Raw genomic sequence first — 15,937 nt, 5'->3', positions numbered from 1 at the left:
GCCTGAGTCCTACCCTCAGGGAGTCCAGTGGGCTTGCTCTGTGGGCTCTCCCTGTGATCCCAAGGCCCAGGCAACCTTGAGAACCACTGCTGTGTAAAGAGTTCCTCTGCCAGGCACTGTGGCTCACACCTGTAATCCCAGCACTTTGGGAGGCCAAGGTGGGTGGATCATCTGAGGTCAGGAGTTCGAGACCAGCCTGGCCAATGTGGTGAAATCCTATCTCTACAAAAAAATACAAAAATTAGCCGGGTGTGGTGGTGCACACCTGTAGTCCCAGCTGAATGGGAGACTGAGGCAGAAGAATTGCTTAAACCCAGGAGGAGGAGGCTGTGGTGAGCTAAGATAGCACCACTGACTCCAGCCTGGGCAACAGAGGGAGTCTCTATCTAAAAAAAAAAAAAAAAAAAAAAAAAAGTTTCTCATTTTTCCTACGTGAAAGATTCAAAATCCTAGTTGTTAGATCAACTTAAAACTCTCCGGAAATGTACATGAAACAATGGAATCTATGCTTATATTTATATTGATTTTTAAATCCCATCATAAAAAACAGTATATTGATTTAGAAATATTGCTTTTTTTGATATTGGGGCATTGGTTGTCATCATCAGAGTCAAGTTGGGGGTGAACGTTAAATCAATATTAAATTATTTCCCCACTCCCCTCCCCCATCACCACCAATAACCTGATGTGACCAGTTACACTAGGCAGTAAAACCACCACAAAGTCAAGTCATTCCAGGTTAATGTATCTGTCCCAAACAAAATAAAGTGATTGAGTATGTCAAGGCTTGAATACAGAGACTCCTCTCCAAGGGGCAATTTCAGGAGAGACCTTATCTTATATTCTGGCATAAAGAGTACATAAATAAATAAAATACATAAATAAATACATTGTGTTCCTTTGAAATGCTGAACAGCCAATACCCAGGGCAATTAGCAGAGGTTCCACAAGTAGACATGTGACTCTTTGGCACAACACTCAGCTGAACACAAGAGCCACCAGTGACCTTCTGGTTGTTACAGAGTTTTAATTATTGTTACAGTTAGTCAAGCATGCATAATATATATTCAACAGAGAGCACCAGTTAGAGAGAGGCAACATAAGGAACACTGATAGAGAAACATGAGACATTAGCAAGAAGTATAAAAGTAATGATGAATCTGCGAATGCACTACAAATCACCAGGACCATAGAGTCTGTTCTCTGAGCAAAATTTGTATGTGGCACAATAGGATGTCTCTAATTTTTTTTCCTTGAGATGGAGTTTTGCTCTTGTGGCTCAGGCTGGAATACAGTGTCGCCATCTCAGCTCACTGCAACCTCGGTATCCCAGGTTCAAGCAATTCTCCTGCCTCAGCCTCCTGAGCATCTGGGATTACAGGTGCATTCCACCCTACCCAGCTAATTTTTGTATTTTTAGTAGAGACAAGGTTTCACCATGTTGGCCAGGCTGGTCTTGAACTCCTGACCTCAGGTGATTCCCCTGCCTTGGCCTCTCAAAGTGCTGGGATTATAGGCGTGAGCCACCGCACCCAGCCAGATATCTCTAATTTGTTTAAACTGGAAGCTAATATGCAATGGATGAGCTCCACCCTCAGTTCTTCTGTATCAGGGAAGAAAAACGACTAGAACCTGTAGTGTTTCCTTTGCAGGAAAATAAAGTAACATAACTCACAGCCTAAAACTTCTTCTCTCCCTGGTCAGTTAAAACAAATTTCGCTGTATCTGCATTTTACTTTATTGCACTTTGCAGATATTATGTTTTTTACAAATTGAAGGCTTGTGCAACTCTGTAACAAGGAAATCTATCGTGCCATTTTTCCAACAGCATGTGCTCACTTCATGTCTCTGGGTCACATTTGGCAATTCTCATAATATTTCAAACTTTTTTTTTTTTTTTTTTTGAGACAGAGTCTCACTCTGTCACCCAGGCTGGAGTCCAATGGTGCGATCTCTGCCTCCTGGGTTCAAGTGATTCTATCGCCTCAGGTTTTCGAGTAGCTGAGACTACAAGTGCCAGCCACCACACCTGGCTAATTTTTGCATTTTTAGTAGAAACAGGTTTTCACCATGTTGGCCAGGGTGGTCTCGAACTCCTGACCTCAGGTAATCTGCCCACCTCAATTCCCAAAGTGCTGGTATTATAGGCATCAGCCACTGCTCTTGGCGTTCAAACTCTTTTATTATTACATGTGTTATGGCAGTCTGTGATCTGTGATCTTTGATGTTAATGTTGAAATTGTTTTGCGACACCACAAATCGTGCCCATATAAGACAGTGAACTTAATAAACATAATTTTTTTTTTCAAGACAGAGTCTTAGTCTGTTGCCCAGGCTGAAGTGCAGTGGCATGATCTCAGCTCACTGCAACCTCCACCTCCTGGGTTCAGGCAATTCTCATGCCTCAGCCTCCCAAGTAGCTGGGATTACAGGTGCCCACCACCATGCCCAGCTAATTTTTTCTATTTTTCGTAAAGAAGGGGTTTCATTGTGTTGGCCAGGCTGGTCTTGAACTCCTGCCCTCAAGTGATCACCCACCTTGGTCTCCCAAAGTGCTAGGATTACAGGCATGAACCACTGTGCCTGGCCTAAATGTGTGTTGTGACTGCTCCAACAACTGGCTGTTCCCCCAGTCTCTCTCCCTCTCCTCAAGCCTTCCTATTCCCTGAGACACAATAATATTGAAATCAGGCCAGTTAGTAACACAAGGGCCTCTAAGTGTTCACATGAAAGGAAGAGTGTCACATCTCTCATGTTAAATGGAAAGCTGGAAATGATTCGTGAGGCTAGTAAGGAGGCATGTTGAAAGCCAACAAGCAGAAAGCTAAGCTTTTTGTGCCAGTTAGCCAAGTTGTGAATGCAAACGAAAAGTTCTTGAAGGAAACTGAAAGCGCTGCTCCTGTGAACACATGAATGATAAGAAAGCAAAACAGCCTCATTGCTGATATGGAGCAAGTTTAAGTTATCTGGATAGAAGATTAAACCAGCCACAGCATTTCTTTAGGCCAAAGCTTAATCCATAGCAGGGTTCTGATGCTCCTCAGTGAAAGCTGAGACAGGTGAGAAAGCTGCAGAAGAACATTTGGAAGACAGCAGAGGTCGGTTCGTGAGGTTTAAGGAAAGAAGCCATCTCCATAACATAAAAATGCAAGGTGAAGCAGCAAATGCTGATAGAGAAGCTGCAGCAAGTTATCCAGAAGATCTCACTAAGATCATTGATGAACGTAGCTACACTAACAATAGATTTTTAGTGTAGATGAAACAGCCTTCTATGGGAAGAAGATACCATCTAGGACTTTCCTCATAGCTACAGAAAAAAGTCAATGTCGGGTTTCAAAGATTCAAAGGACAGGCTGACTCTCATTAGGTGATAATGTTGCTGATAGCTTAAGTTGAAGCCAGTGCTCAATTGCCATTCAAAAATCCTCAGGCCCTCAAGAATGATGCTAAATTTACTCTGCCTATGCTCCATAAATGGAGCAACAAAGTCTGGGTGACCACACGTCTGTTAACAGCATGGTTTACTGAATATTTTAAGTCTACTGTTGAGACCTTACTGCTCAGCAAAAAAAAAAAAAAAAAAAAAAAGATTCCTTTCAAAATATTACCACTAATTGGCGATGCACCTAGTCACTCAAGAGCTCTATTGGAGATGTCCTAGGAGATGAATATTGTTTTCATGCCTGCTAACACAACATCCATTCTGCAACCCATGGACCAACGAGTCATTCGTTCAAGTCTTACAATTTAAGAAAAACATTTTGTAAGGCTATAGCTGCCAGTTAGTGATTCCTCTGATCAACCTGGACAAGGTTATTTGAAAACCTTCTGGAAAGGATTCACCCTTCTAGATGCCATTAAGAAAATGCATGATTCATGGAAGGAGGTTAGAAATGTCAACATTAACAGGAGTTTAAAAGAAGATTGATTTCGATCCTCATAAATGACTTTGAAGGGTTCAAGACTTCAGTGGCGAAGGTAACTGCAGACGTAGAAATCACAAGAGAACTAGAGTGAGAAGTGGAACCTGAAAATGTGACTGAATTGTTGCAATTGCATGATCAAGCTTGAAGAGACAGGGAGTTGCTTCTTATGGATAAGCAAAGAACGTGGTTTATTTAGATAGAATCTACTCCTGGGGAAGATGCTGTGAACATTGTTGAAATGGCCACAAAGGATTTAGAATATTATGCAAACTTAGTTGATAAAGCAGCAGCAGGGTTTGAGAGGATTGACTTCAGTTTTGACAGAAGTTCTACTGTGCATAAAATGCTCTTAAACAGCATTACATACTACAGATAAATCTTTTGTGAATCGATGCAGCAAACTTTTTTTTTTTTTTTTTTGAGATGGAATCTCACTCTGTCGCCAGGTTGAAGTGCATAGGCATGATCTTGGCTCACTGCAACCTCCGCCTCCTGGGTTCAAGGGATTCTCCTGCCTCAGCCTCTCGAGTAGCTGGGATTACAGGTGTGCACCACCACGCCCAGCTAATTTTTGTATTTTCAGTAGGGATGGGGTTTCACCATGCTAACCAGAATGGTCTCGATCTCCTGACCTCATGATCTGCCCACCTCAGCCTCTCAAAGTGCTGGGATTACAGGTTTTGCATTATTTTTAAAGGTTGCCACAGCCACACAAACTTTCAGCAACCACTACCCCAGTCAGTCAGCAAAAAGATTATGACTTGCTGAAGGCTCAGATGAGTGTTAGCATTTTTTAGCAATAAAGTGTTTTTCCATTAAAATGTATATATATATATATATTTTGAGACGGAGTTTTACTCTTGTTACCCAGGCTGGAGTGCAATGGCGCAATCTCGGCTCACCACAACCTTTGCCTCCTGGGTTCAGGCAATTCTCCTGCCTCAACCTCCTGAGTAGCTGGGATTACAGGCACGCGCCACCATGCCCAGCTAATGTTTTGTATTTTTAGTAGAGACGGGGTTTCACCATGTTGACCAGGATGGTCTCGATCTCTTGACCTTGTGATCCACCCGCCCTGGGCCTCCCCAAGTGCTGGGATTACAGGCTTGAGCCACCGTGCCCGGCTTACAATTTTTAAACATAATGCATTGCACATTTAATAGACTCCAGCGTAATAAAAACATAACTTTTATATTGATTGGGTGGGAAACCAAAACATTGGCATGAATGGCTTTATTGCTATTTGCTTCATTGAGTGGTCTGGAACCAAACCTGCCATATCTCCAAGGGACGCCTGTACAAAAATTGTTCAAATTCACCAGCTTTTTCCCAACTATAATGCAAAAGCCTCCAACATTCAGTGATAGGGCCAGTTTTACCTATTTTTATACCACAACACAGTGTAATCTACATTTTTATAAAATGTAGTCCAAAATCTAAAATAGTATTTTAAAATATACTTCTTGAAAAACTACATTTTTTTCTGTAAGTAATTTCAGGCAAACACCATTGTTTTCCTGATGAAAGAAAGAACATAGAAATTTATCTTTGGAAAATATACATTAGGAACATAAAGATTATATTCTTAAAATGTAATATATACAATATAAGGTATAATGAGACATGCATCTGTGCTTCTCAAAGTATGAGAAGCATTGATAGAAAGTAAAAACAACCTTTGAATTTAAAATCACTTCTATCTTATGTCATACAAAAATGAGAAAATGTTTTAGAGGATCCTAAAGGGTGTCTGAGAGATGCTGTATTCCTATAGATGTGATCCAGAAATTAAAACGAGACTGGCAAGGGGGACTGTCCTTTCTAGCCTAGATACCCATCATCGATGATGAGAAGCTGGTCAGGCCTGAGCACGGAGGGCTGTGCTGTACATATGGCTGCACCTTTTATAACAGAATCTCCACTTTTAACAGCACCTCACTGTGGTTTCCAGGACTCACTTGTGGTTTTTGGCAAAATGTGCATCACGGTTTGAATTGCCGGTGCTTCTTACTTATAGCTTTCTGCAACCTGACGTTTATTTACACTTAAAATTACTTTGCAGTCATTTTAACAGTCCCACACAGTGGATGATAAAATTATTCGAAGATCATCATTCTTCCATGTTTATTAGCATCGAGGCAAAGTCAGCCTAAAGGCCAGAACTGACACCACGATACGCTTCATGATTAGCACTTTCCCGAATGTACACACCCAGCAGGCCCCACCACACTCAGGTAGCCTGGTGCTTTTCAGAAATCCATTAGAGATTATTTTTAATGTGTATAAATCAGTGTCCTCTGCATGAACCACCCTCAGCCCTCCTGATCCAGCTATGTTTCTCTGAGGGGATGATGGTCCACATATCTCCCCCACATCCCCCTAAGGCCCAGAACTTTTTTGTTCTTCAACCCCAGCATACTAAATTGCATTTCTGGGCCAGTTTTCCATTACCAATTCCTGGCTCATACCCAACCTTTCTTCATCCTTGGGTGTCTGGGTCTGTACTCTACCTCTGGTTCTGCTAACCATTCCTGTCTCTTCTGCTTATATCCTCAGAAGAATGTCTATTTCTTCCCTCTCAACTGCTGGGTTTTGAAAATAATCAGTCACTGTCACCAAAGCTTCTTAAGTGGGAAACTTGGTATTGGTGGCACCTGCAGTACCATGTCTGGCAAGAAGCCTGCCTCCTCCCACTTCGCATGTCTTCTCCCGGCCAAGGGAGCCACAGGCCATTCCTGACTTGCCATGCCGTCACCTGTGTGTACATGAAAGGCATAAAAGCCTGTTTTCCTTTCTCGCTGGTCATGCTCAGCTCTCTTCTCAGGCTCCCAGCTGAAGTCTGAGTCCAGGGCGTGATTCCTTGCTTTCTTCCAGACAGCAGCGAGATGAAGAGACGCCCGTGGACTTCTTCTACTTCATTGACTTTCAGAGACACAATGCTGAGATTGCAGCTTTCCATCTGGACAGGTAGGGTCTGGCCCCATGGAGGTGACACTGCCTGTAAGTTGCAACCCTCTGGGAGGAGTGGCTGGACAGACCCTCAGGTAGGAACTCCCTGGCATTTCTTCATTCTGCCTTTTTATCTTCTTCATGCCTCACTGCGGTATCTTTGAACCCAAAATGTCCCATGCAACCCCACAGATGAAAAAACACAAGGCCTTTTAATGTATGTAATGAAAAGAACAACGTACAAAGAACATGCTCCGTGCCATGCTGCCTGGGGCAGCTGCTCCAGTTTCCTGATCTGAAATGAGGAGAATGCACCCACTCCTATCTGTCCAAGGAGTCTCACTGTTATGATATTAGGTGAAAGCACATTCCTCTATTTTATCCATCATTGTTACCCAAAGTGCAGTCTGTAGCATCATCGGCACTTCCAAGAAGCTTGTTAGAACTAAGGAATCTCGGTCGGGCGCGGTGGCTCAAGCCTGTAATCCCAGCACTTTGGGAGGCCGAGGCGGGTGGATCACGAGGTCGAGAGATCGAGACCATCCCGGTCAACATAGTGAAACCCCGCCTCTACTAAAAATACAAAAAAAAAAAAAATTAGCTGGGCATGGTGCCGCGTGCCTGTAATCCCAGCTACTCGGGAGGCTGAGGCAGGAGAATTGCCTGAACCCAGGAGGCGGAGGTTGCGGTGAGCCGAGATCTAAGGAATCTCAGCCCCACCCTAGAACCACTGAATCAGAGCCTGTATTTGAATTAGATTGCCAGATGACTCACAGGGACATTAAAATATGAGAAGCACCGAGCAAGAACGAAGTTGGGATGGTGGGAAGGTTTGCCCAGGAGGCTTGACAGAATAAGGATTATTTTCTATGCCATCTCCACTCCTTTAGACCTAGGTTTAAAGGCCCAGTGTTGACACAGCGGAGACCCGCCTCACCGGCCACCCTCCTGGGCACACCAGCCAATTCCTAATATGCACTGGCCGGGGGATAAGACCCCTCCTCCCCACTCCCTGATCATTGCTCAGATGGAACAGAGCTTCCTCTCTTGCAGGATCCTGGACTTCCGACGGGTGCCGCCAACAGTGGGGAGGCTAGTGAATGTCACCAAGGACATCCTAGAGGTCACGAAGAATGAAATCCTGCAGAGTGTTTTCTTTGTCTCTCCAGGTAAAGTACAGGCTCCAGTGATATTCCGGGTCTAAGTACATAGTAAGCCAGAGTGCCCATCCCTGCATTCAGCAGGGGCCTGAGACCCTGCTGCTAGCGCTATCCATTCCTGGGAGGGGCGTATGAGGTTGTAAGACACTCCCACCGTGGTCTGCTTGACCGTAACACGTGAAGAACTGTGGATGGGAGAATGTTGTGTGTGAGATGCTACCTCGTTCGTGTGGGCATTGACCCTACGATGCTGGCCTCCCCCGCACCACGTCATCCACCCAGAGTAAGAAAGAGTGTTCTATTCATAAGGATAGAATGGTGTGAGACTGGGACATTTGAAAGCAGGTACCCAGGAGGTTCAGCTTAGTAGCATTCACACCCTCACTTCTGGAAAAGTCAATGTTTCCTTCTTCTTGTTCCCTTCCCTCCCAGTGGACTTCCTAGGGCAGGAAGATGGCATGCCTCCAGAGCCCTCCTCTTACTCCTTCTCCTCTCTCCTCCCCATCCTCCAGCCAGCAACGTGTGCTTCTTCGCCAAGTGTCCATACATGTGCAAGACGGAGTATGCTGTCTGTGGCAACCCACACCTGCTGGAAGGCTCCCTCTCCGCCTTCCTGCCATCCCTCAACCTGGCCCCCAGGCTGTCTGTGCCCAACCCCTGGATCCGCTCCTACTCACTGGCAGGAAAAGAGGAGTGAGTTGGTCCCCAGGCCACACAGTCTAGTCCTTGACAGTAACCACAGACCCTGTACCAGGCACTTGTAGTTAGCTTGGTTTTTGAATCTGAAAAGCTGCCTCAATACACCTTTACCCCATTTCATATTGATCCTGAGATCAGCAGACCTGGGTCTGTTTTCTCCCTTTACATTTATTCAGTTATAAAGAGCCTTCCGTGTATCCAACACTAAGTGCTACAGTATACAGAAATGGAAGACTCTGACTCTCCCTTTGAGAAGCTCCTTGGTCTAGTGGGGAGGACAGACATGTAGCCAGATCATGAAAATACACCACAGCACTTTCTATAAATAATGAGAAAGCATACAAGACCCCATGGGAGGGACACCGGGTTCCCCTGAGCAAGATCTGGGAGGCCAAGGACCTCACTGCTGTATCCCTAGGACATAGCACCCTCCCTGGCATGTAGCGGGTACTCAGCACTAGCTGACTGAATCGATCCGTCAGTCAAGCCATTGCAATCATAGTGGGAAGAGAAGTAACCAGGCAGAATGTCTGGAGGACATGGAAGATCCCAAGGGACTCTATGAAGGCTGAGAAGAGCCTTCAGGTGAAAATGGGCATTGGAGCATTGTAGGCAGAAAACCACGTGTGAGAGAGAAAGGGCAGGAACAGCCCGTGGAAGGTCTATGAGTGGTGCAGGGGCCCTGGAGGGCCAGGGGCCCAGAGGCTTGGTGAGAGGGAACGTGGAGGAAGGGATGAAGTAGCAGGTGAGGGTCACTGCCCCTCCTTTCCTGCCTGCCCCGACATCTCCTCTCTGGCATGCAGTATCCCAGCCATGGGTTTAGTGTCCACCAGAGTGAAAGGACCCAGAACCTTCTCACCACATGGAATATGCAGCCTTACGTGTTCTTGCCCAGGGTCTTTCTGAATGTGAGAAGCTGCCACCAGCCCAGGGCAGGATCAGGGAGGCAGGGATTGGGGGTGGGGGAGAGGTGTGGGGTGAGCCCCCAACAGCCTGCCATCTTGGCTTTTCCAGCCCCAGGACTTCTTCTCCCCCTCAGGTGGGAGGTCAATCCCCTTTACTGCGACACAGTGAAACAGATCTACCCGTACAACAACAGCCAGCGGCTCCTCAACGTCATAGACATGGCCATCTTCGATTTCTTGATAGGTAAGTCTCCACACCCAGGCCCCCGGCAGAAGTGGGCTCTGCTATGTGGCGAGGGTTCCCTGAGACCTTGAGCACAGAATTACAAACTGGCTCATGAGGACTGAGTAACTCTGCACCTCCCACAGCCCCAGAAGTGGCAGAGGTCCCAGAGGACAGAAGGTAACGGGCTTCCCTGTCTTCAAAGAGCTGGAAGTTGAAGGGGTCATCATCACTCATAAGGCAGCATCCCACCCTGCCACAGGCCTGAGTGGGCATCAGATTGGAGGTTGTCTGTTCACATCACCAAGTGAGAGGAAACAAGGCAGGAAGGAAAGAAAAGTACACAAAAAATACGCAGCAGGGACGGCCTCAGGCAAGGCCACTGACACCTAAGATAGCAATTCCACCTTCCAGGCCCTCAGGGACTTCCAGGGAGAAAAGGAGACACTTAGGAAGGTGGCCGTCACACAGGAGCTTAGGTCCGAAGCAGGTCAGACACCGGCTCATCACGCCTTTCAGGAAGTTTAGCTGTGTCTGTTTACTACAACCAGGCTCAGCTGAGGATCTTGGGGCTGAGGAAAGCCAGCGTCAACATGTACACGAGGTGCAAAGGTAACTTTCTGCACATTCAAATCCCTAGCCAACAGCTGGCACAGGGGCAGAGGTGGAAGCCTTAGACTTGAAACAAGTTCATTTATGGTTTGCTTGTTTCGCTTCCTGCTTCCTTCTCCCTCCAGCGGGTTCTTCACTGATGCCCTGGAGAGATGACATTGTGAGGCCCAGCTTCATTCAGGCCCCTGCCTCTGAAGTGATGACAGGCTTCCATTCCCTGGAGAGAACTCAGGTCAGGAGCACCTGTCCCCCCGGCCTGCTGGTCCCAGCTCTGAGTTCTCCCCTCCTTCACAGGAAATATGGACCGGCACCACTACGAGATGTTCACCAAGTTCGGGGACGATGGGTTCCTTATTCACCTTGACAATGCCAGAGGGTGAGTGTCCCTACACGGGTCCAACGCTCCCCTCTCCCAGATGTGCTGCTCTGTGCAGCCCGCTGCTCAGGGAAAACAGACACTGATGCCCTGCAAACAGGCTCTACCATCATGTGCCCTGTCTCCTTCTAGCCCTGCTTCTTCCATTTCCTTCTCTTTACCTTTGTATGTACCACTTGACCCTCCTCCAGCCTGAGGGCACTCATGTGCCCTCTAGTGAAACAGGGTGAGGTTTTCGAGAGCAAGGTGCACCCTCAGTGGCTGGCCCTCTGCAGCTAGTGAATGAATGAAAACAGGATTGCTGAGCTTTAACATCTTTGCACAGAGGTTATTGTGGTCTGACTGGGATGAGGGGCTGGAGAGGCAGCTGCCATGGTCCCTGGCATTTTACCGCAATCTGTGATTCACAAAATGCTGAGAGGAGAGAAGAAACCTCAAGGGAATGAGAAGGATGCTACCAGCCACCCATAAAAGCCTGTTTCTCCTCCTAGGTTCGGACGACACTCCCATGATGAAATCTCCATCCTCTCGCCTCTCTCTCAGTGCTGCATGTAAGTTTTCCTGCAGCAGATCACAAGGGCAAGTAACAAGTAACAGTTGTGACCCTTCATGCTGCTTGCAGCCAGGGTCTGAAGGGCTTCATCAGTTTTCACTAGTCTAGGCATAGGTGGGTAGAATGTCATGGATTACCCCTCATTTCTTAAACATTCATGCACTGCATAATGACATTTCAGCCACTGACAGACTGCATATATGATGCTGGTCCCATAAGACTACGTTAACAATATGGTATTTTTACTGCATTTTACAGTATTTTTTACTGTATTTTCTATGTTTAGATATTTTCATATACACAGATGCTCACCACTGTGTTGTAAAGGTTTGTAGCCAACAAGCAGCATATAGCCTAAACGTGCAGGCTACACCATCTAGGTTTGTGTAAGTACTCTGATGTTCGCACCGTGACAAAACTACCTAAGGATACATTTCTCAGACCATATCCCCATCAGTAAGCAATTCGTGACTGTACTACAACTACCACAATTTTCCCCACAACATATCTTTTCATCCTTCCACATAGGATGAATTAGGATTTAATCCTTCAAACCTTTCAGTTGCCAACTTTAATCGTTGACCTAGTTAGATAATCACCTATTTTTGCTGTCTGCTGGATTTTGATACTACTAACCAGACCTCCGCTTTGCCCAGCACTCATATCAGCTCATAAATACTACGATTTGATCACCATCTAAGCAAAATCCTGCTTAAAGTCCTGTAAACCTGTGCCGACTAGAAGGCAGCACAAAGGCCCTTGCTTGGCCACTATTTCTCTAGAGAATAGCTAACCTACTTCCATACTTCTCTGGTGTTTCAGCCAGGCTTGTAAAATTGACCACCTGCTCAGGGCAGTATCCACAGCTAATTATCAATACGATAGTCACACCTAGCAAAAACGTCTCGTTTCCAGCTAGAAAACTCAGAGCAAAGCATGAGTACTCTTCATCTATGTCTTAGGCTAATTTAAACAAGCTTCTCTGTGGCCTCCTTTCACTGCCTCCTGAGCAGGACTGGGTGAGCAGTACCTGCTTATGACAAAAGTCAATTAAGCTGCTTACGCGTCAGAGTTCAAGCCAGGTTCCCACATAAAAAGAAACTGAAATCCTAAAGATGGGTCCCACCACATTTTCATCTGTGATTTTAAAATCTGACACACAGAAATAAAGTTAGCAAGAAAGAAAGGCTGGCAGTACTGAGGGCTTTTGAGATGGCAAATGGCTCATTTCACCTACTAGAAACTTCTCCCATTTCACCTGCTTTTTTTTTTTTTTTTTTTTTTTTTTGAGACAGTCTTACTCTGTTGCCAGGCGCCAGGCTGGAGTACAGTGGCACAATCTTGGCTCACCGCAACCTCCACCTCCTGGGTTCAAGCAGTTCTCCTGCCTCAGCCTCCTGAGTCGCTGGGACCACAGGTACACACCACCACACCGGCTAATTTCTGTATTTTTAGTAGAGACAGGGTTTCACCACGTTGGCCAGGATGATCTCGATTTCTTGACCTCATGATCTGCCCACCTTGGCCTACCAAAGAGCTGGGATTACAGGCTTGAGCCACCACACCCGGCCTCGTTTCACCTACTTTAACTCTCCTTGAAGGCTGGGCATGGTGGCTCATTCCTGTTAATCCCAGCACTTTTAGGAGTCCAAGGCCAGCGGATCACGAGGTCAAGAAATCGAGACCTGCCTGGCCAACGTAGTGAAACCTTGTCTCTCCTAAAAATACAAAAATTAGCTGGGTGCAATGGTGGCTGCCTGTAGTCCCAGCTACTCGGGAGACTGAGGCAGAATTGCTTGAATCTGGGAGGCAGAGGTTGCAGTGAGCCACCACACTGCACTCCAGCCTGGCGACACAGCGAGACTCTGTCTCAAAACAAAAACAAAAACAAAAAAACAAAAACAAAAACAAAAAAACTCCTTGAAAAATTCTAAGTGTCATTTCGGTTTTGATTCCCTTAGCCTTATCAGAGAAAATGCATATGGCCCGCATCACTGTTATTAGAGTACAAATGGCTATGCAGGCTTCTTGATCAAATGGCAATTGGGCAAAGGACTGCAAGATACTGGATTTTGCCTTTGCTTCATTTATTCCCTTTTTACCTGTTTTTCATTTAAATGTGCTTGAGAAGACTCTGGGGGAGAAGGGCCAAGACTATCAGCTACAACAGCTGTTTGTGGAGAAAGCAGCAAGTTCAGGCAAGTTATTTTCTTTACATTTACTTATTTGGTTCCTATGACTTTGTCTTTTCAGGATAAAAAAGAAAACACTTTTGCACCTGCAGCTGCTGGCCCAAGCCGACTACAGACTCAGTGATGTGATGCGCGAGTCACTGCTAGAAGACCCGCTCAGCCCTGTACTCACTGAACCCCACCTCCTTGCCCTGGATCGAAGGCTCCAAACCATCCTAAGGACAGTAGAGGGGTGCATAGCGGCACATGGAGAGCAGAGTGTCATAGCCAATGGCCCAGTGGAACAACTGGCTCCAGACTCTGGCCAGGTTAACTTGACAAGCTAAGGGCTAGAAGAGTCCAGTTTCAGAAAATATGCCTGGAGCCAGAGCAGCTGACTCAAGAGTGCAGACCCTGCTTCCTCACCTCCACCTGTTAATGCTGGAGGTCAAGTCAGCTAAGAAGGAAGCAGGGCATTTTCTGAAACAGCAAGTGGGGTCCACAGAACTCGATCTTAACTCCTGGGTGCACTGCTTCTGCAGTGCATTGCCTTGAGACATTTTTCCCAAAAACTACTGGCTTCAAGGCCACAGATGACCTCCTGAGTGCACTGGGTCATCTGGATATGGGTCAGACTTGGCAGGTTTGGCAGCCTGGATCCCAGGAGACTACTAACTAACTGTAACAAGTCAAATAAAAGGACACCAAGTGGATACCTGACTGTTCTCCAGATCCTTATTGTCTACGAGTCAAAGATAACTCCAGGTCCAGACAAAATACCTGGCCTATCACAGGCTGACTAAAATCTGCAAATAGTAACTCTCAAACAGGTTCAAATTAGACCTCACCTTTCCTACTCATATTCTAGTCACTGGCCCAATCAGAATCAGTAACCCATGCTGCCCGGTTCAAGAGTAACTTCTTTATATTATTACAAGTGGCAAAAATAAAATCGGGATTTGCTCAGAGTATCAGAAAAGCAGTGTTCCCATCTGAAGGGTATTAAATGACAATTGAAGTAACATCAAATATGTCAAACTTAGCAGTCAGTAACAAAATAAGGAATTATGATGAAGGAAAAAAAAAAGGAAAGTCTTCTAAGGTCAAGATGGCATGGGAAGAGGCCTAGCAGGGACACAAGCCTGGAGTAAGACAGGAAAGGGCCATGGCTGATCACAGCCCACCAACCACAGTCTACTTCTGTAAGACCCCAGGATTGTCCCCAGCCCATCCCCAAAAGGACAAAGGAGTTATGTGGAAAGGGGAGGCCCTGTAGACTCCCCTCCCTGTGGCAGCTGGCTCAAAAGACTAAAAGTCAGGTTTTTTATTGAAGCCCCCCTTAAAAGTAAGTGTAGCCAGGCACGATGGCTTATGCCTGTAATCCCAGCACTTTGGTAGGCCAAGGTGGGTGGATCATGAGGTCAGGAGTTCGAGGCCAGTCTGACCAACATGATGAAACCCCATCTCTATTAAAAATACACAAATTAGCCCGGTGTGGTGGTATGCGGCTGTAATCCCAGCTAATCAGGAGGCTGAGGTCAGGAGAATTACTTGAACCTGGGAGTCAGAAGGTGCAGTAAGCTGAGATCATGCCACTGCACTCCAGCCTGGGCAACAGAGTGAGACTCTATCTCAAAAAAATAAACAAAAAGTAAGTGTAGTAGGGATTTTTTTGTCTCCTCTGTCTTCTCCCTACTGACTTGTTGACATCTGAAACTCCTTTTAATAGAAGGCTGTTTCTCATTCCATAATTAATGACCAAAAACAGAGGACAGGAAGGTCTTCATTCCATGGAGTGACTAGTCAATCAACAAGTAAAAAGGCCTTATTTCACATCAACTTTTCTGACAAAGGCCGGATGTTCAAATACTATAAGCATACAGGAGTAGAAAGGAGTTGTTGCTAAAGAGAGTACAAGATCAAGAACCAGAAATGTCTCCAAGACTACAGTGTGAGCAAAGACAGCTTCGACAGGACAAGTAACCCCTTGGTACCCCCACATTATTGGTATGCTGCCCCTGAACTTTGTGTCTCCATAGCGTCACTACCATTCACTGAGATCTGACCACGTGAGGCACTTCACCTACGTTACAGAAGCAACACACAGGTGTCCAATCCTCTCACATACAGATAAAACCCCCTACCCTCCACTGCACATGGAAGAACTTTAAGGCTCGGAGGGAGTAAGCAAAATCACACAGTGGTTTAGACCTATCCCAAAGTGTTCTTTTCACTGTAACACAAAACCCAACAGTATCCCACCCAATTTATGAGGTTGTATTTGTTTGCTTTAAAAAAAAACTCAGCTGGGCATGGTAATCTCTGCACTTTGGGCCAAGGCACTTCTTGCACTTACGAACACT

General features: G+C 45.9%; 1 protein-coding gene across 3 annotated transcripts in view; it reads left to right on the top strand.

Moving 5' to 3' along the window:
- FAM20A (FAM20A golgi associated secretory pathway pseudokinase) overlaps positions 1–14,287 on the top strand; it is a 64,105-nt gene extending 49,818 nt beyond the window's left edge. The window contains exons 5-11 of one of the 3 annotated variants that reach the window (XR_745366.3): positions 6,801–6,893; positions 7,929–8,044; positions 8,548–8,728; positions 9,749–9,883; positions 10,769–10,850; positions 11,342–11,401; positions 13,657–13,676. Coding sequence is in view for 2 of the 3 variants with exons in the window: in XM_003931790.4 (XP_003931839.1) it covers positions 6,801–6,893; positions 7,929–8,044; positions 8,548–8,728; positions 9,774–9,883; positions 10,769–10,850; positions 11,342–11,401; positions 13,657–13,921 (907 nt within the window). In the remaining variant the exon portion in view is untranslated. Of the gene's footprint in view, positions 1–6,800; positions 6,894–7,928; positions 8,045–8,547; positions 8,729–9,748; positions 9,884–10,768; positions 10,851–11,341; positions 11,403–13,656 lie in introns of those variants that run through there. The other 2 variants (XM_003931790.4, XM_074388887.1) reach the window with 2 other exon arrangements.
- The last annotated feature ends 1,650 nt before the right edge of the window (positions 14,288–15,937 follow it).

This window comes from Saimiri boliviensis, chromosome 17, assembly GCF_048565385.1.
Source record: "Saimiri boliviensis isolate mSaiBol1 chromosome 17, mSaiBol1.pri, whole genome shotgun sequence".
Taxonomy (NCBI): Eukaryota; Metazoa; Chordata; class Mammalia; order Primates; family Cebidae; genus Saimiri; species Saimiri boliviensis.
Note: the sequence above shows the minus strand (reverse complement) of the source record. Positions and strands in the feature narration are given on the sequence as shown.